We start from the raw sequence: 19,748 nt of genomic DNA, 5'->3' as shown, positions 1-19,748 counted from the left end.
AAGTGGATGACAAGATCTGGGTTCAATTAGCCAGAGAGACGTGGAGGAAGTTTGCTTTCCACTGATATGTAAATGACTGTTGTTGAGGCCTACCTGCTGTGAAGGGGAGCGCTGATAATACATCACCCAAACACACACCTCTAGTACATATGCTCATACCTAGTGTTCTTCCTGCTCTCTTCCTTGGACTCCCCGTCTGTCTCTCTGGTTCCCATCCTGTCCCTTCCCCCGCTGGCCTGAGGCCTCTTCACTGTCCTCCACTGGTGGACACAGGGCTCTGGGGCTCCCCTTACTCCATTGGGGCTGCTGTCCTGGCCCAGGCCCTGCTGAGATCCCGGGGCCACCACCACCAGGCACTTGTCACAGCGCTGGTCCCCTTCCTCCTCCCCTGGAGGAGGCTCTAAGGAGCAGCGGGAGGAGGGGGGCGTCAGCTGGGGGGGAGAGTCCCCCTTCCTATGTAAGTTGTGTCCTGAGGAGGCCAGGCGACAGGCAGAGGACTGGATGACAGAGCTGTGTGGCGGATGGGGCTTGCAGTGTTTGTCCAACCCCAGGTCCATCCCCAGCCCTGTGTTGTCCATGGTGAGGGCGTCATCATGGCCGTCTTCACAGCTGCCGCAGCAGACACAGGAGTTGAGCAGGCAGTGGGTGGCCACCAGGGGGCCGCAGGGCTCTGTAGCTGAGGAGGAGGGGGGGCGGGGCAGGAGCAGCTTGTCCACAGCCAGCTCAGTCAGGCTGGGGGAGCCGGGGTTGAAGATGACCGTGGCCGAGAGCTTCATCCCTCCCATACGGTGTGCAATGACTTCAGCAGTCTCGCCTCCCTCCAGGCCCACCTCCCAGCCGTTAGTGTAGGGCAAGGGCTCCAGGCTGGGGGTGGGGGCTGGTCGCTTGGTGTTTGGGCACTGTGGGGGCAGGTTTTGGGGCTGCTGGGACGGATCTGACTGAGCATCAGTGGACCAGCCATTCCTGGTTGAGTCTGTCAGGGGGCCAGGTCTGCGGGGCTGAGGCAAGGAGGGCTGAGGGGCTTTGGAAGGCGGGGTCAAACGGCTGCTGGTCACAATGTCCCCTCCTGCGTCCAGGTCCTCCATGAAGAAGACTCTGTCCTCCTCCTCATGGTAGAGACCTGTCCTTCCCCGGCCCACCAGGAACCGGAGGGGGGAGGCCTCGGTGCTGGAGCCCCCGCTGGAGCCCCCTCTGTTGGGGTGGTGGGCCGGGGACTGGCCCTGGCTGGGAGGGGACAGCAGCGTGGACATCTCATCCCCCACACGGTACACCATCATGTTGAGCTGTTCGATCTCCTCCTCATCATATTGCATGGAGCAGGCCAGGTCTGCCTCCTCCACCTCCTCACACAGAGAACCCTGCTCCTTCGCCCGCTTCACCTCCTCCCACTCCCTGTCCTCCTCCTCCTGGATGTGGGAGGTGCACAGAGACAGCACCTCCTGTTGCTGCATTCTCTCCTCCTCGCTCCCCTCCTCACCAGTGTCGCTGGTGGGGTTGCTGGATGAAGGGAGGTCTGGGGCGATAGTGGGGGTTGGGGTGGGTGTGGGGGGGCACTCGGGGACCAAGGGGAACTCCCCGTCCTGAGAGATACAAAGGCTCCGCTCCAGCGTCAACAACTCCTCCTCTGACAGGGTCTGCAGCAGATCCCTATGGGAATAACACAACCTTAACAACATACTTACCAGCCTAAAATGATCACTCAATGAGGATGGTAGTGGCCCATGCCCTTTAGATTGTTTGCCCAGGTTCTTGAGACTGATGTTCAAAAGATTGTTGTGAATGACAGAGCTATTTTCTATGATTAAATACAGAGGACAATCTATATGTGTATCCTCTTAACGGTACCTGATCTTCTTCAGTAAAGTGCGAAAAGGCCGGAGGAGCTCAGACATGTCCTCTGGTTTCCTATCCAGGTTGAGTGGACCTTCACCGTACACCACTAGACCACTGAGGGAGAGACAGGGGGATTATAAAATGTTATTAGTATCAGAGAGTTCTAGGAAGAAGAGGAAGATGGAGACAGGAGAAAACACTTACCACACAATGGCTAGTCTGGGGATTGTAAACATCAGAGCTGGTTCATAGTCATCGATCATGTCTTGGCTGAGATAGCCCAGCTTGAGCGCCCTGAAACAAAAACAACAAAGACGAGAGGATGTGAAATAATATTGGCCAACCATTTAAAAAATGTACTAAACCCTGTATCTCCTGTGACATCACTCGTCTCTATTCCTCTGTTCCTCCCCATACAACTCACCTATCCACAGTCTCACAGAAGAGCACAATCACCTCCTGCTGAACATAGTATTCTTTGGGAGACTTCACAGGCACCATGGCTGACACATAGCTGACAGAAGAGGAGATCGAGGGAATTGTGTAAAAAAAATACGTAAATACAGTCAAATATGTTGTTGTTGATGATGTCCAAAAGCTAAAGATGTTGATGTCCTATAGCTACCTGAGCTCAAACTCAGCAAAGAGGCTGTCGAAGTGGCGTAGTGCGTCCCTCATGCGGTCGGTGTATAAGTTGAGGTCTCTGAGGGCCTGGTCTCTCGTGATGTTTCGGACTTCCTCCAGACTATGGGTCAGGTCCTTGGCTAGAGGCCTCATGGCCATGCTCTCTATCTCCCTGTTCATGATGATGGAGCCTGCAGCCAGACACTACACACAGAGATGGAGAGAGAAGGGAATGACTTGTGTTATTTAACAGTTCTCTTTCAAGTATTCGTTTCTGTATTTCACTTATGGGATACAGCGTATTCGTCTGAAGCCTTTATTACACTACGCCAGCCATGATTGGCTGAACGTCGAGACGTGTGCGTCGGGGAGGGTGTCCCTCTTACCCTATAAAAGGCCCAACGCAGCGTCTCTGAGTCATTCAAACACCTCCTCTCGCTTTTCATCAGAAAGCTTACCTCAACACGACTGCATTTTCCAGAACTAGCTAAACTGTACACAGACGTGGTCTTACAACTCGCTCGCCAGGCGGATGTGTGCAAACGCGCTGCGAATAAACTGGTGATTCCCTGGCCCAATGCAGTAGCAGAGAAAACCATGTCTCGCTAAGAGGGTAAGAGGCTACCCAAAGCCAAACTGGCAGCCAGGCAATTACTACTAGTCTTCCCAGAATGCCTGGAGGAGTTTACCCGTACCTGGAGTACACCTTTCTCCTCCAAGAACCCTGTCCAATGTGGGTCGGTGTTGGACTATGTTGACATGGCGGGGATTGGGCTGGCCCACATGCCCCCCATCAAACCCCTGGTGGCTTCCCATCTACACCCCAGCCAGAAGTCCTCCATGACCTCGACTGGCCCCACCTTACCAACCAAGTATGAGCGCTTCCAGTCCACTGTGACAGAGAAGGTCTACAGACACCACTCAGACATGTTGTTTCTCACAAAATCAAAAACAAACAGGATGCCTCCCTATAACGCCACCAGAGGGAGCTACCACTCCTTCTGTGGTGATAGGCAACATAAGCGCTCTCCCGCTACGAACCAGCGGGACATACGCAGTGCGTCGCGGACTGTCGCACACCCTCCCCCTGACAGAGGGTGCTGAAGCACCATCTATGGGGGGAAGCCCGGTCAGCCCTCTCGTGGAGCGGAGAGAGAACTGGTTGGCATGCGCAGTGTCAAACTGGGTACAGGGCACGATAGACAGGGGATACAGACTAGAATTCGCTGTCACCCCGCCTCAATTCAATCGAATCATATACACCCAGGAATCAGTGTGTGTTCTCAGGAATCATCGTGTGTACTCCGGGAGGAAATCACATCGCTAATAGGGAAAAGGGCAATGAGAATTGTTCCTCCCGAGCAAAGCCACTGCGGTTTTTACTCAAGATATTTCCAGGTTCAAAAAAGGGGGGCGGCATACGCCCGATCCTAGATCTACGTGTTCTGAACAGGCACATGAGAAAGTACACGTTCAGAGTGTTGACACACACTGCTCTGCTACGTTCTGTGCGACCAGGCGATTGGTTCGTATTCGTCGACCTGAAGGACGCTTACTTTCACATCTCAATATACCCTCCTCACAAGAAATTTCTCAGATTCGCTTTTCTGGGACTCCCTTTCGGACTCTCACTGTCACCTCATGTCTTTACGAAGTGTACCGAGGCAGCCATAGCCCCACTCAGAGAGAGGGGCATTTGGCTGATGATGTAAAGTTGAAGTCGGAAGTTTACATACACCTTAGCCAAATACATTTAAACTCAGTTTCACAATTCCTGACATTTAATCCAAGTAAAAATTCCCTGTCTTAGGTCAGTTAGGATCACCACTTTATTTTAAGAATGTGAAATGTCAGAATAATAGTAGAGAGAATGATTTATTTCAGCTTTTATTTCTTTCATCACATTCCCAGTGGGTCAGAAGTTTACATACACTCAATTAGTATTTGGTAGCATTGCCTTTAAATTGTTTAACTTGGGTCAAACGTTTCGGGTAGCTTCCCACAATAAGTTGGGTGAATTTTGGCCCATTCCTCCTGACAGAGCTAGTGTAACTGAGTCAGTTTTGTAGGCCTCCTTGTTCGCACAAGCTTTTTCAGTTCTGCCCACAAATTTTCTTTAGGATTGAGGTCAGGGCTTTGTGATGGCCACTCCAATACCTTGACTTTGTTGTCCTTAAGCCATCTTGACTTTGTTGTCCTTAAGTCAACTTTGGAAGTATGATTGGGGTCATTGTCCATTTGGAAGACCCGTTTGCGACCAAGCTTTAACTTCCTGACTGATGTCTTGAGATGTTGCTTCAATATATCCACATCATTTTCCTTTCTCATGATGGCATCTATTATGTGAAGTGCACCAGTCCCTCCTGCAGCAAAGCACCCCCACAACATGATGCTGCCACCCCCGTGCTTCCCTCCAAACATAACGATGGTCATTATGGCCAAACAGTTCAATTTTTGTTTCATCAGACCAGAGGACATTTCTCCAAAAAGTACGATCTTTGTCCCCATGTGCAGTTGCAAACCGTAGTCTGGCTTTTTATGGCGGTTTTGGAGTAGTGGCTTCTTCCTTGCTGAGCGGCCTTTCAGGTTATGTCGATATAGGACTTGTTTTACTGTGGATATAGATACTTTTGTACCGGTTTCCTCCAGCATCTTCACAAGCTCCTTTGCTGTTGTTCTGGGTTTGATTTGCACTTTTCGCACCAAAGTACGTTCATCTCTAGGAGACAGAAGGCGTCTCCTTCCTGAGTCAATCAGAAGCTTCTAAAGCCATGACAATCTGGAATTTTCCAAGCTGTTTAAAGGCACAATCAACTTAGTGTATGTAAACTTCTGACCCACTGGAATTGTGATACAGTGAATTATAAGTGAAATAATCTGTCTGTAAACAATTGTTGGAAAAATTACTTGTGTCATGCACAAAGTAGATGTCCTAACCGACTTGCCAAAACTATAGTTTGTTAACAAGAAATTTATGGAGTGGTTGAAAAACGAGTTTCAATGACTCCATTCTAAATGTATGTAAACTTCCGACTTCAACTGTAGATAGATAATTGTCTGTTGTGCACACAATCGAGACAAGAGGTCTTAGAACACAGTCAGCTACTATTGGAACACCTGGCATCGCTAGGTTTCAGAATAAACACAGTAAAGAGCGTTTTGATTCCCACGCAATCTCTTTCATAGGTTTAATCCTAGATTCGGTATCATTCAAAGCTCGCCTTTCAGTGAAACGTATAAGAACATTCCAATTTTGCCTAGCGCTGTTTCTCAGAGGGAACCTAGTCTCTTTCAAAACATGCCTGAGGCTGCTAGGTTTGATGGCATCGGCTTTAGTAGTCATCCCATTAAGAATATGAGAGGGTTTCAATGCTGGGTCTCTTCTCTAGGTCTGAGCCCAATATGTCACAAACATCACATGTACAGATCTCCATAGACTGCATGGTAGCACTGCACTTCTGGAAACACCAGACATAAACTGCTTGGAGCTCCTTACAGTGTCCCCAGCATTAAAGTTGTTCCTCCCATTTCTGGTGGGTCGTCATGTTCTGGTCAGAACAGACAATACCACTGTCGTGGCTTACATAAATAAGGGGAACTGCGATTCCCTCACTTACACACACTGATTATGTGGAGCAGTGTGCATCCCCAGTCACTGAGAGCTACTCATGTACCAGGAGTACTGAATCTGGGGCCAGATTTACTTTCCAGGGGGAACCCTCTACACGGAGAGTGGAAGCTCCACCCAGAGGTAGCCAATCAGGTTTGGATGCACTTCGGCATTCCAGCAGTGGATCTTTATGCATCAATGGAGAATACTCAGTGTCCACTGTTCTTTTCCCCGAGGGATCGGGATGCACCGATGGGAGTGGACGCATTGGCGCATGAGTGCCCACGCGTCCTCCTGTATACATTCCCCCACAGGCCCTGATTTCCCCCACCCTAGCCAGGGAGCAGAAGAAGGGTCTATCTCGCATACTAATAGCGCCACATTGGCCAGACAAACACTGGCTAGCAGAGATCACTCTACTATGCGGTCATCCGTGGCCCCTCCCCCTGAGTCGGGACCTACTATGCCAGGCGCGAGGGGAGATTTCCCATCCTCACCCGGAATGGTTGGCACTCTGGGCCTGGCCCGTGAACGGTTCAACTTGAACACTGTCGAGCTTCCCCAAAATGTAATTTTGACTATTTAGAGTGCTAGAGTGTCACGGCTGTTGAAGGAAGAGGTCCACGGTGCAGCGCGGTAAGCGTACATTTTATTTTATTTGAAAAGTCGCCGAACAAAACAATAAACACTACAAAACAAACCGTGAAGCTAAAGGCTATGTGCCATAAACAAAGTAAACTTCCCACAAAGACAGGTGGGGAAAAGGGATACCTAAGTATGGTTCTCAATCAGAGACAACGATAGACAGCTGTCCCTGATTGAGAACCCTACCCGGCCAAAACATAAAAATACAAATAATAGAACATAGAATACCCACCCCAAATCACACCCTGACCAAACCAAATAGAGACATAAAAAGGATCTCTAAGGTCAGGGCGTGACATGAAGCCTCATCCACCAGGTCCCTTTGTAATTGTAAATGGCGCGTGTTTGATGAATGGTGCACTAAATCACAGACAGTGCCATTCCAGTGCTCTGCCCCTGTAATCCTGTCATTTCTACAGGAAATATTAGAAAAAGGAAATGCTTTTTCCACTATTAAGGTATATCTAGCAGCTATTTCGGTTTGTCATGTGGGTTTTGGGAGCACGACAGTGGGGTAACACCCCCTTGTCACCCGCTTTATGAAGGGTGCCCATCGTTTGCGTCCGGTGTCCAAACAGCTTGCCCCGTCATGGGATTTATCAATTGTTTTGGATGCTCTATGCCAACAGCCTTTTGAGCCCCTGGATTAGGTGGAACTGAAGATGATTTCATTTAAGACCGCGCAATTAATAGCATTGGCGTCCGCCAAGCATGTAAGTGACATTCACACATTCTCAGTGCACTCGTCATGTGCACAATTTGCACCCGGTAACAATAGGGTATCATTGCGGCCTAACCCCACCATTACCCCTAAGATTATTAACCCATCTTTGAAATGTGTCTTCCCCTTGAGCTGGTAGCTTTTATCTCTCACTGTTTTCCTCTCCGGTACATCAACGGTTGCATATGTTGTGCCCAGTATGCGCTCTGCGCATCTACATTAACAGGACTAAGGGATTTAAGTTGTTTGTTTCATGGGCGAAACCTCACACAGGTAAAGCGCTCACTAAACAATGCCTCTCCCACTGGACAGTGGGGCTATCGCTTTTGCCAACACAAGTAAGGGTCTTCAGTCTCCTGCTGGCCTACGGGCTCATTCCACTAGAGGAATGGCTACGTCCTGGGCTTTATTTAAAGGCGTATCTATGCAAGATATTTGCTCAGCAGCGAGTTGGGCTTCGCCTCATTCATTTGCAAAATTTTATAGGCTTGATGTCACTGCACCGACCCTGGCGCATACTGTTTTACGTGTAGGATCTTCTGAGGGGTAAAGCCCATGTGTGTGATATATTGCACAGGGCAGTCGGTTGTCAGGATAAGCTTGTCTGGCAATACGTGAGTCAGTATATATATATTTTTTAAATATTTTTATTTAACCTTTATTTAACTAGGCAAGTCAGTTAAGAACAAATTGTTATTTACAATGACGGCCTACCGGGGAACAGTGGGTTAACTGCCTTGTTCAGAGACAAAATGACAGATTTTTACCTTGTCAGCTCGGGGATTCGATCCAGCAACCTTTCAGTTACTGGCCCAACGCTCTAACCACTAGGCTACCTGCTGCCCCTTACATCACATAAGTGAACTACCGAAACGAATACTTGAAAGAGAACTTTAAGTTACGACCGCAACCCCGGTTCTCTGATATTATGAGTGAGGTATTTCACCAGACCACCCCCTCCTTGCATGAGCGAGGAAGAGGTGGTGCATATTTTTGAATGACTCAGAGACACTGCGCTGAACTTTTTATAGGGTAATAGGGACACCCTTCCCCGACGCACACGTCTCGATATCCAGCCAATCATGGCTGGCGTAGTGTAATAAAGGCTTCAAACGAATAGGCTGGAGGAGTATCCCATAAGTGAAATACCTCACTCATACTATCAGAGAACCGGGGTTACGGTCGTAACCTAAAGTTATTTATCTAGGTTAGTCTCATTAAGACTAGTTGTCTATGTGCAACTGATTAACACAAGGAATAATGAGTTAGGCTATATAACGATACACTTTTACATAGTGAGAACAGATAGGAGAAATGACAGTAAACGGGCATGACTTCTTTAAGAGTGCCTATAGTTATTGTGATGTGAGATGATACTGGAGGGCATACAGTACAGTACAGTACCTCAGCCCCAAACCACAGCTGTCCTGCAAGGTTGTCATGGCGAATCTCCTCTGGGAACTTGACACAGAAGTCTCTGTTGGCTCGGTCATCAGGGATACATTCATCCATGATCTGGTTGATAATGTTCAACACATTGTCCTGCAGACACATGGAGAGTGACAGGAAAAGAGATTGAATACATTTGTGAATAAACGTACTGAATGAAAAAGGGCAGTCAATATATTTTTTTCTGTTGGGTTAATGACTGGAAACAGAGCAAAAAAACACACATTTTCTAATAATGTTACAAACTACCCCTGTAAATCCACTAACTAAATATCACCCTCTACATGTAGTGTCTTGAAGACATGTTCCGGACCTTTGGCGACTAGCAATTATTTTTTAAACTTCCCACTTTGGGCTGGATGTGTCAATGTGTAGTTAATATGCATAATCTATGAGCAGAATTACTCTTACCTCAATTTGCTACGAAATTACTAGTTTGAAAGCAACTGTTTTTATGAAATCTGTGCTGCGCCATTTTCCCTACATTTTCCCGCACGTGGGCGAGCAACCTAGCAATTCAGTTCAACCAATTAGCTTCAGCCCCTCGCCATATGAGTGACAGCTAGCAATATGCACAAGATGCACCCACAGCAGAGCGAGAAAGAGAGCAATGACGTGGTGCACATACTGTACGTGACGTAGTATGCCATTTTCAGGGACCACTTGCCATTTTCAGGGACCATTTTCGGGGCTACTTTCAAAACTACTGGCTAAAAAGGTATCCAACTGTGCCGGAGAATCCCTTTAAACAGGGAACAGGCCGAAAACAATTACAGGCCCATGCCCAGAACAGTCCCATTATAGCCCTCAGTCACATCTTAATTCCCCCTCAATAAAAAACACTAAACTAAATCCCATAATTGCAGCGGTGCACACACACTGGCACACACAGCGAGAGCTAATCAACAGCTTGTGTGGCGCTGGCATGTACAACATTTATAACAATGAGTTACAATGAGCCTTTCACGCCTAGACTCCCTCTCTCTCTCTCTGTGTGCTGCTGTAATCTGGTCAGGAACATCAGTGAGTCTCTGCTGCCCTCAAGGAGAAAGATTAAAAAGCTTAACCACCGACTCCTTTATTGCAGTGCAGTACTACGTATGTCTTGGCCTGTTCCCAGTCCCCCCCCACCAGCCCTGTGTTCCTCTGGCCATGTGTGGTACACTACAGCTAGTGCTAATCTTGACCACTATCAGCCCTCATCACAGAACATGACATTGGGATGATGCCTACAGTAGCTGCAGAATAGAGAGCTTGCACTCTTTACACTCCTACCCTCTAGGTTTTGCTTTGCTCAGACCACTTTACTTCCATTCTGGGGGTCTCAGGTATACAGGGTATTATGAAAGCATGCTGGTAACATTGTGTTTTGTCTTCACAAGATAGCCTACACCAAAATAATGTTCTAATCATGGGATTTAAAAGTATACCAAATATATTACACTGCAACTTGAAAAGTGAAAGTCATGTTTCCCATAACTGAGTGTGTAAGCAAAACACTGACTGAGAGAACAAGAGGCAGCGCAGCTTCCCTAAAGCATCGCTATTTTCCTTTAGGGGGAGATATGGAAAGAGCCAAACCAGGAATTATAATTCTCAGTTGCTGAACATGTCCTGCAGTCAGTCAGCTAAAAGCCTTTCTTTCAGTTTACGAAGCACATCACAATGCAAAGCTAACATACAGACCACAGCAGGGCGTGGCCAATTTAAAGTTGCAATATGTAACTATTTGGGTGACCCGACCAAATAGAAGTGTGTGTTATAGATCTGTCATTCTCATTGAAACTAAGTCTAAGAAGCAGTATAGCAGTATCTGTTCTATGTGTGCTATTTCTATGCTTCCCGTTTTTAAAGTTGAGTTTTTGCACATTTTACTTTCAGTTTTGTACACCAGCTTCAAAACAGTTAAAAATACAACATTTTTTGGTTATGGAAAATATATGTCACAGCAGTTTAGATGGTACAATGATTCTCTACACTATACTTGCTTGTTTTGTCACAAACTGAAATTAGGCTAACTATTGCGAGCGATTGCTAGCGATTTCTGCATAGTGCATCTTTAAGGTGACAATGAAGCGAGCGAAAGACGAAGAGAGGTCGGACAATGCGAGCATGGAATGGAGAAAGTGAGCGAGGAGGTGGGTGGGAGCGATGGAGAGACAGAAAAATAGGAGAGGGGGAAAGCAGTTGGGGATCAAGCAGTGACCTTATTAGGAGCTTCCCCCCCTCAGGGCCCTGGGTGCACTAGGCTCATTTATGGTGGTGGGCCTGCTAACGATCTCTCAGTGCTGGGGATCACACCAGCAGGCAGCAGCATGGCAGCCTTCAACTCACACAGTCCCGATCCCACACGCCTCACCTAACCCTCACCACATATATGGAGGATGAATGGTATATAAATGTCAAAGTCCCCCGACTCCAAATCGACACAATGGCCTACCATCGGTCATGTGACAGGTCTCAGACAGAGACAAATACAGTACGTTTGTGAGGCAGATAAGCTTAAGCTCCTGTCAAGCAGGTTAATATCCTATAGTGGATCTACATAAAATTGACATATCAAGTCATACAACAACAACCTGACATTCAACCCTTCACTCTGACCCCATACTGCCTGAAAACATCAAACCAGGTGTGTCATGATAGCCTATCTCTAGATAAAAGCCTTCCAAAGAAGTCACTCATCCAAGCCTTCAGTCCTGACCTAGATAACAGCAACACAACCTACTCACAACCTGATAAAGGCTATCAAAACAACAACAAAATGTGACATGAGAATCAACTGCTTCCACCCCGAGGGACTCCTTATCTCACCTTGTCACTGTGAGCTGGCTTGATTTAAGGGCCCGTCCAATCATATAACCGCTACCATATTAGCCAACCAATATCAGCCATTTTGCGGTTCAAACTCCACTTAGGAGTAAAACATAATGATCATCTTAACTCAAAAGCATGTCCCTTTAACAGAATCTGCTGGCAAACTCTTGAATTCTAGTAGTAGATTTAAACATTTGAGGTAAAAGTCAAACTTCAATACTTGGACTCTCACTCACTTTGCTTGGCATGGTGGATTATTTAAGTGCTCGCTGTCAAAAAGGGTTATAGGATCACCTCATAAAATGTCTGTGATGGATTTGTATTAATTGATGGAGTTTGAAGTCAAAGAAATTAGAAACATAGCGAAACTAAACTATAAAAGACTTGCTATAGAATTGTGGCCCTAATCAGAGGGTATTCAAATCAACCAGTGTCAGTCCCTTAAGATTCTTACCTGACAGGATCTGAACTGGTTGACCAGCAGAGTACACCTCTGAGGGTCTTTCCTGCCATCTAGGCTGTCCAGTTCTGTGGCCACTTGGTTGAGCTCCTCATCAGCATAGTAGAACTGGGCCAAGAGCTGAGGGTCCGTCCTCTGCAGAGATGGAGAGGAAAGGTTAAATAAAGGACTTCACATGTAGAGAGCAGACGTAGAGGTTTTAAATAGTAGGAGATCAGCTGAATATTGATGTATCTAAGGCAATAGAGCGTTGCACATGGGCATTGCTTCATAGCACTCACTTCTGTCATCATGAAGTACTTTGAGGCTAGTTAAGGATCATATCACCTCCACCTTTTAAAAAAAATAATGTTTTACTCTTTTATTGGTATTTTCTTTCACAGTAAACAATGTTTGAAATACAGTACATTGCACATGTGGTTTTATACATTTGATATACCATGGGAAATTTTTTTGAATGAGGTAAGAATGTATACGACCATAAGAAAATATAAATACTTAAGTAATACTTTCATAACAAACATACATTAGAAACAACAAAGTGCACAAAACAAACAACATGACTAGTCTTCAAAATGAATAGAAAAATAATAATAATAATACAGGCTAATATTAAACACTCACAAAGGTAGATCAATTAAATAAATCTTAGGTAGGCAGTTTACTGTAGAGTAGAGGGAAATTGCAGTGTCTAAAGGTAAAGAAAGGTTGCCACATTCAGTAGAATTTGTCAGAAGAATTCCGTAGGGAAAATTTTATCTTCTCCATTTTACTAAAGTGTAAGACATCTTTAATCCACACAAAATGAGAGGGAGGAGAGGGCATATTCCATATAAGTAAAATCAACCTTCTTGCCAACAAACTCACAAAAGCTAGGACCAGAGCAGGACCAAAACATGTATTAATGAAGCAGCAGCTTGCCAACACCTGTCGCAAACAGGGTGGACATCAGGATAGATCTTAGAAAGCCTGCATTTAGTGAGTGCAGTGTAACATTTTGCATTGGCACAAATAGAAGAGGAGTGGACACGGTACAGAATATCTTCCCATGTGTCATCAGCAAACTCATCACCTAGGTCCTGTTGCCATAAAAGTTTTAATAGCTGCGAATGAAGGATTGTGAAGAGAGTAAATTTCATCATAGCTATAAGAAATAATGCCTTTTACTGTTGGGGATGGTGTGAAAAATGCATCAGTGGGAGGGCCCACAGAAAGAGTGGGTTATTGAGTGATCATGTCACGGACAAAGGTGCTCACTTGTAGATATCTAAAGAAATTATTATTCAGAAGGTGGAATTTAGCTGAGATTGGTTGGAACGATGCAAACGTGCCGTCAATATACAAATCATTGAATGATTTGATGCCAAGGCTGAACCACATGGAGAAGGCTTCATCTACTAGCGATGGATGGAGAACGTGATTTCTGAGTAGAGGGGCCCTTAATGAATAGGTTTGCAAACCAAAGTGATGTCTAAACTGGATCCAGATCTTGAAAGTGGTTTTTACTAAAATGTTTTTGGTATAACTTGAAGTAGTAGAATGAATAGGGGAATGTGCCAAAGCAGCCAGTGAGGATGGCATACATGAGGAAGATTATATCTTCAACCATGCTGGAATGATATGTGGGGTATCTGCACAGATCCAGTACTGAATTACACGGACGTTGGCAGCCCAATAATAGAACTGGAAATTAGGGGGCATGGCCCCTAAGGGTTTAGTTAGGCCTTTGCAGGAACACCTAGCGGATCCTTGGATCTTTATTATTACAGATGAAGTGTAAGATTATCCCATCTAGTTGGCAGAAAAAATATTTTGGAATAAAAATAGGTATGCATTGAAAGAGGTAGGAGAATTTAGGAAGGGTATTAATTTTTACCGAATTCATTAGACCAGCTAATGATAAGGGGAGTAGTGACCATCGTTCAAAATCTTTCTCCACCAGAGTAAGGAGAGGAGTAAAATTAGCCTTAAAAAGATTATCAGATTTGTTCGTGACATGTACCCCCAAGTATGTATATTTGTTGAGAACTACCGCATTTAAAAGTAAAAGCTCGCTCTTATTCAGATTTACCTTGTAACCAGAGATTAGGCCAAATGCATTAAGAACAGATAGCACAATGGGTAAGGATACATCAGGGTTTGAGATATAGAGAAGCAAGTCATCAGCATAAAATGAGACCCTTTGTTTGATGTCGCCTCTGAACACTCCTGTTTTATGTGGGTTGGATCTAAATGCAATTGCGAGGGGCTCGAATGTGATGGAAAAAAGCAAGGGAGACATTGGACACCCCTGTCTAGTGCCTCTGGAGAGAGTGAAATAGTCTGAGGGGGTGTTATTCGTTCTGACAGATGCAAGTGTATAGTAACTTCTTATAAAAGTCTATTGGGTACCCATCTGGCTCAGGACATTTACCACCTTACATTGCACGTGTCGTCTCTGAAATCTCTTCCATGGTGATAGGTTCCTCTAATTGAAGCTTGAAAACTGAATCAATTGTTGGAACAGTTATACTATTACATTTTTTTTATCAAGAGCAGAGGGGTCAGCAGACTGTTCTGAAGTGTATAAAGAGGCATAGAAACCTCTTTATACTAGAAACCAGTCCTTAAACTGGTTATTTATTAGCTGGGGATCCATTGTTGCACCTGTAGGTGTTTGAATTTGAGACATTTGTTGAGCAGAGGAAGACTGGCGAAGTTGATGAGAAAGCAATTTACTTGCCTTTTCAGCATACTCACAATGAGTATGTCACAACTTAAGCAGCAGTTCCTCAATTTGGCCTGTTGACAAGGTATTGAATTCAGCTTGTAAAGAGAGTCAATCCCTGTACACATTTGGGGATGGTGAGGTAGCGTAAGTACTGTCTAACTGTAAAATACGAGTTTTCAGTTCAGAGAGTCTCTTTTTCTTATTTTGTCTTTCAAAACTAGTGTATGAAATTATTTGACCTCTAATGTAGGTCTTAAGTTTCCCACAGAACAGATGCTAAAACGTCGGGGGTGTCATTAGTAGCTATAAAAATATAAACCTGAGTAGTCAGAAAGTTGACCAAACTTTCATCAGACAGCAATCATGTATTAAAACGGCAAGGTACACGAGGCTCAGTCCCACCACCAATTGATAGCTCTAAAGTCAGAGGGGCGTGATCAGATATGACAATGGAATTGTATGAGCATGAGCGTACAGAGGAAAGAAGTCTGTTGTTCAAGAAGAAGTAGGCAATGCCGGTATAAGTGTGATGGACAAGGGAGAAAAATGAATATTCCCTATTAGTTGGATTGAAAAAAAGTCAGGGGTCTGTAATGGAAAATTCTTAAAGAAAAGTTTGGATAACCTTAGCAAACTTAGAAGGTGTGCTAATTTTGTTGGAGGAATGATCCAAAGTAGGATTAAGCCAGCCACCCAAGATCAATAAGTGTGAGGTCATATCTGGAAGTGAAGACAAAGGCACATTTTTTTTGTCATCCCAATTTGGTGCAGAGACATTGGCAAGGATCAATGGTGTATTAAATATATCTGCCATTGGCATCTGAAATAACATTGGAATGATGATACACTGATTTGTGTATCAGAATTGCAGCTCCCCTCGATTTATTTTGAAAAGTGGAGTGATAAAGTTTGTCTACCCAGCCTTTTCGCAATCTAAAGTGATGTAAAACTCTCAGATGGGTCTCTTGTAAAAAAGCAATCTGTGTCCCCAGATGTTGAAGATGAAGTACTCTACTATGTTTGACTGGCTGGTTCAAACCGTTACAGTTCAAACTAGAAAAAATAAGTATACTCCCAGCAGACTACCCTATTAAATGAGGTTGAGTCATTCTTTGGAAAAAGAGGAAATGAGTGAAGCCTTTTAAATGTAAGTGGAAGACTGAACCTGTCACGTTCCTGACCTGTTTTCCCTTGTTTTTGTATTTGTTTAGTATGGTCAGGGCGTGAGTTGGGGTGGGCATTCTATGTTGTGTGTCTAGTTTGTCTGTTTCTGTGTTCAGCCTAATATGGTTCTCAATCAGAGGCAGCTGTCAATCGTTGTCCCTGATTGAGAATCATATATAGGTGGCTTGTTTTGTGTTGGGGATTGTGGGTGGTTGTTTCCTGTCTCTGTGTTTGTGTTCTGCACCAGATAGGTCTGTCTCGGTTTTCACATTTGTTATTTTGTTACTTGTATTAGTGTTACTGTTTATTGTCTAATTAAACATGTTGAACACTAGCCGCGCTGCATTTTGGTCCTCTCCTTCATCCCAGGAGGAAAGCCGTTACAGAACCTGACATACGAGAAAACATAAAACTGTTGAACTTCCTCCCACCCGCTGAAGCATCTTACCAAATAAGACGCACGCATCCACCCTAATATAAACTCAGCAAAAAAAGAAACACCACTTTTTCAGGACCCTGTCTTTCAAAGATAATTCGTAAAAATCCAAATAACTTCACAGATCTTCATTGTAAAGGGTTTAAACACGGTTTCCTATGCTTGTTCAATGAACCATAAACAATTAATGAACATGCACCTGTGGAACGGTCGTTAACAGCTTAACAGCTAACAGACAGTAGGCAATTAAGGTCACAGTTACGAAAAACACCAAAAGAAAGATGCCCAGGGTCCCTGCTCAGCTGCGTGAACGTGCCTTAGGCATGCTGCAAGGAGGCATGAGGACTGCAGATGTGGCCAGGGCAATAAATTGCAATGTCCGTACCGTGAGACGCCTAAGACAGCGCTACGGGGAGACAGGACGGACAGCTGATCGTCCTCACAGTGGCAGACCACGTGTAACAACACCTGCACAGGATTGGTACATCTGAACATCACAACTGCGGGACAGGTACAGGATGACAACAACAACAGCCTGACTTACACCAGGAACGCACAATCCCTCCATCAGTGCTCAGACTGTCCGCAATACGCTGAGAGAGGCTGGACTGAGGGTTTGTAGGCCTGTTGTAAGGCAGGTCCTCACCAGACATCACCGGCAACAACATCGCCTATGGACACAAACCCACCATAGCTGGATCAGACAGGACTGGCAAAAAATGCTCTTCACTGACAAGTCGCAGTTTTGTTGGATCGGAGGGTGAGGGCTAGGGCCATTCCCCCCAGAAATGTCCCAGAACTTGCCTTGGTGGAAGAGTGGGGTAACATCTCAGAGCAAGAACTGCCAAATCTGGTGCAGTCCATGAGGAGGAGATGCACTGCAGTACTTAATTACATTTGATTTTGACCCCCCCCCCCCCCCCTTTGTTCAGGGACATACTATTCTATTTCTGTTAGTCACATGTCTGTGGAACTTGTTCAGTTTATGTCTCAGTTGTTGAATCTTGTTATGTTCATTCAAATATTTACAAGTGAAGTTTGCTGAAAACCTGAGAGGACGTTTCTTTTTTGCTGAGTTTATAAGCTCCTAAATACTCTCCAGGAAACATAGTGGTTCCAGCAGCTAGGCTAAACTCTTACCAAATGGAGCATTGTGACCATTATATTATAAAAGAGAAAAACATATATAAACACAAGAAAAAAATGATTGAAAGCACAGTTTACCAACAGTGCCAAAAATATAATAACTGTTGGCACTGTTATTTTCTTTTTTGTTGAAATATTTAACTTTCATCAAGCGCAATATACCAATTTAAAGCTTAACTTCTTATTAATCTAGCCATCGTGTCCGATTTCAAAAAGGCTTTACAGCGAAAGCACACCATACGATTATGTTAGGTCAGCGCCTAGTCACAGAAAAACATACAGCCATTTTCCAGCCAAAGAGAGGAGTCACAAAAAGCAGAAATAGAGATAAAATTAATCACTAACCTTTGATGATCTTCATCAGATGGCACTCATAGGACTTCATGTTACACAATACATGTATGTTTTGTTCGATAAAGTTCATATTTATATACAAAAATCTCAGTTTACATTGGCGCGTTATGTTCAGAATTGTTGTGCAAAAACAAGCCATACAGATACCCGCCATGTTGTGGAGTCAGTAAAAGTCAGAAATAGCGTTATAAATATTCATTTACCTTTGATGATCTTCATCAGAATGCACTCCCAGGAATCCCAGTTACACAATAAATGTTTGTTTTGTTTGATAAAGTTCATCTTTATGTCCAAATACCTCCTTTTTGTTAGCGCGTTTAGTTCACCAATCGAAATTCACAAGGCGCGGACAAGTCCAGACGAAAGTCCAGATGAAAAGTCAAAAAAGTTATACTACAGTTCGTAGAAACATGTCAAACGATGTATAGAATCAATCTTTAGGATGTTTTTATCATAAATCTTCAATAATGTTTCAACCGGAAAATTCCTTTGTCTTTAGAAATTAAAAGGAACGCAACTCGCTCTCACAGCTGCGCGCGTGACTTAGCTCAAGGCATTCTGCCAGACCCCTTAGTCAAACAGCTCTTATTCGCTCCCCCTTCATAGTAGAAGCCTGAAACAAGGTTCTAAAGACTGTTGACATCTAGTGGAAGCCGTAGGAAGTGCAATATGACCCCATTTACACTGTATATTCGAAAGGCAATGACTTGAAAAACTACAAACCTCAGATTTCCCACTTCCTGGTTGGATTTTTCTCAGGTTTTCGCCTGCCATATGAGTTCTGTTATACTCACAGACATCATTCAAACAGTTTTAGAAACTTCAGAGTGTTTTCTAACCAAATCTACTAATAATATGCATATATTAGCTTCTGGCTCTGAGTAGCAGGCAGTTTACTCTGGGCACGCTTTTCATCCGAACGTGAAAATACTGCCCCCTATCCCAAACAGGTTAAATCAACTAACATAGCCAGCACGACAGCTTATGGCCTCGACAAAATAAAAGGGAACCTGTTCCACAAGCCTACATAGAAAACAATTAAAAAATAACACACACAAAAAACAAAAAAAAACAAAAATATATATATACAGTGGGGAGAACAAGTATTTGATACACTGACAATTTTGCAGGTTTTCCTACTTACAAAGCATGTAGAGGTCTGTAATTTTTATCATAGGTACACTTCAACTGTGAGAGACGGAATCTAAAACAAAAATCCAGAAAATCACATTGTATGATTTTTAAGTAATTAATTTGCATTTTATTGCATGACATAAGTATTTGATACATCAGAAAAGCAGAACTGAATATTTGGTACAGAAACCTTAGTTTGCAATTACAGAGATCATACGTTTCCTGTAGTTCTTGACCAGGTTTGCACACACTGCAGCAGGGATTTTGGCCCACTCCTCCATACAGACCTTCTCCAGATCCTTCAGGTTTCGGGGCTGTCGCTGGGCAATACGGACTTTCGGCTCCCTCCAAAGATTTTCTATTGGGTTCAGGTCTGGAGACTGGCTAGGCCACTCCAGGACCTTGAGATACTTCTTACGGAGCCACTCCTTAGTTGCCCTGGCTGTGTGTTTCGGGTCGTTGTCATGCTGGAAGACCCAGCCACGACCCATCTTCAATGCTCTTACTGAGGGAAGGAGGTTGTTGGTCAAGATCTCGCGATACATGGCCCCATCCATCCTCCCTTCAATACGGTGCAGTCGTCCTGTCCCCTTTGCAGAAAAGCATCCCCAAAGAATGATGTTTCCACCTCCATGCTTCACGGTT

At 44.6% G+C, this 19,748-nt stretch overlaps 1 protein-coding gene across 4 annotated transcripts in view; it reads right to left on the bottom strand.

Annotated features, from left to right (window-relative positions):
• LOC139530899 (lateral signaling target protein 2 homolog) overlaps positions 1 to 19,748 on the bottom strand; it is a 67,565-nt gene that overhangs the window by 8,056 nt on the left and 39,761 nt on the right. For all 4 annotated transcript variants that reach the window (XM_071327686.1, XM_071327685.1, XM_071327684.1 and 1 more), the window contains exons 2-8: positions 12,154 to 12,294; positions 8,838 to 8,975; positions 2,459 to 2,661; positions 2,258 to 2,347; positions 2,038 to 2,127; positions 1,846 to 1,947; positions 160 to 1,647 (exon numbers count right to left, since the gene is read on the bottom strand). In XM_071327686.1, the coding sequence (XP_071183787.1) occupies positions 160 to 1,647; positions 1,846 to 1,947; positions 2,038 to 2,127; positions 2,258 to 2,347; positions 2,459 to 2,661; positions 8,838 to 8,975; positions 12,154 to 12,294 (2,252 nt within the window). The remainder of the gene's footprint in view (positions 1 to 159; positions 1,648 to 1,845; positions 1,948 to 2,037; positions 2,128 to 2,257; positions 2,348 to 2,458; positions 2,662 to 8,837; positions 8,976 to 12,153; positions 12,295 to 19,748) is intronic.

The sequence above is a fragment of the Salvelinus alpinus genome, chromosome 9 (genome assembly GCF_045679555.1).
Source record: "Salvelinus alpinus chromosome 9, SLU_Salpinus.1, whole genome shotgun sequence".
Classification (NCBI taxonomy): domain Eukaryota; kingdom Metazoa; phylum Chordata; class Actinopteri; order Salmoniformes; family Salmonidae; genus Salvelinus; species Salvelinus alpinus.
This window is presented reverse-complemented; position numbering and strand designations above follow the sequence as displayed.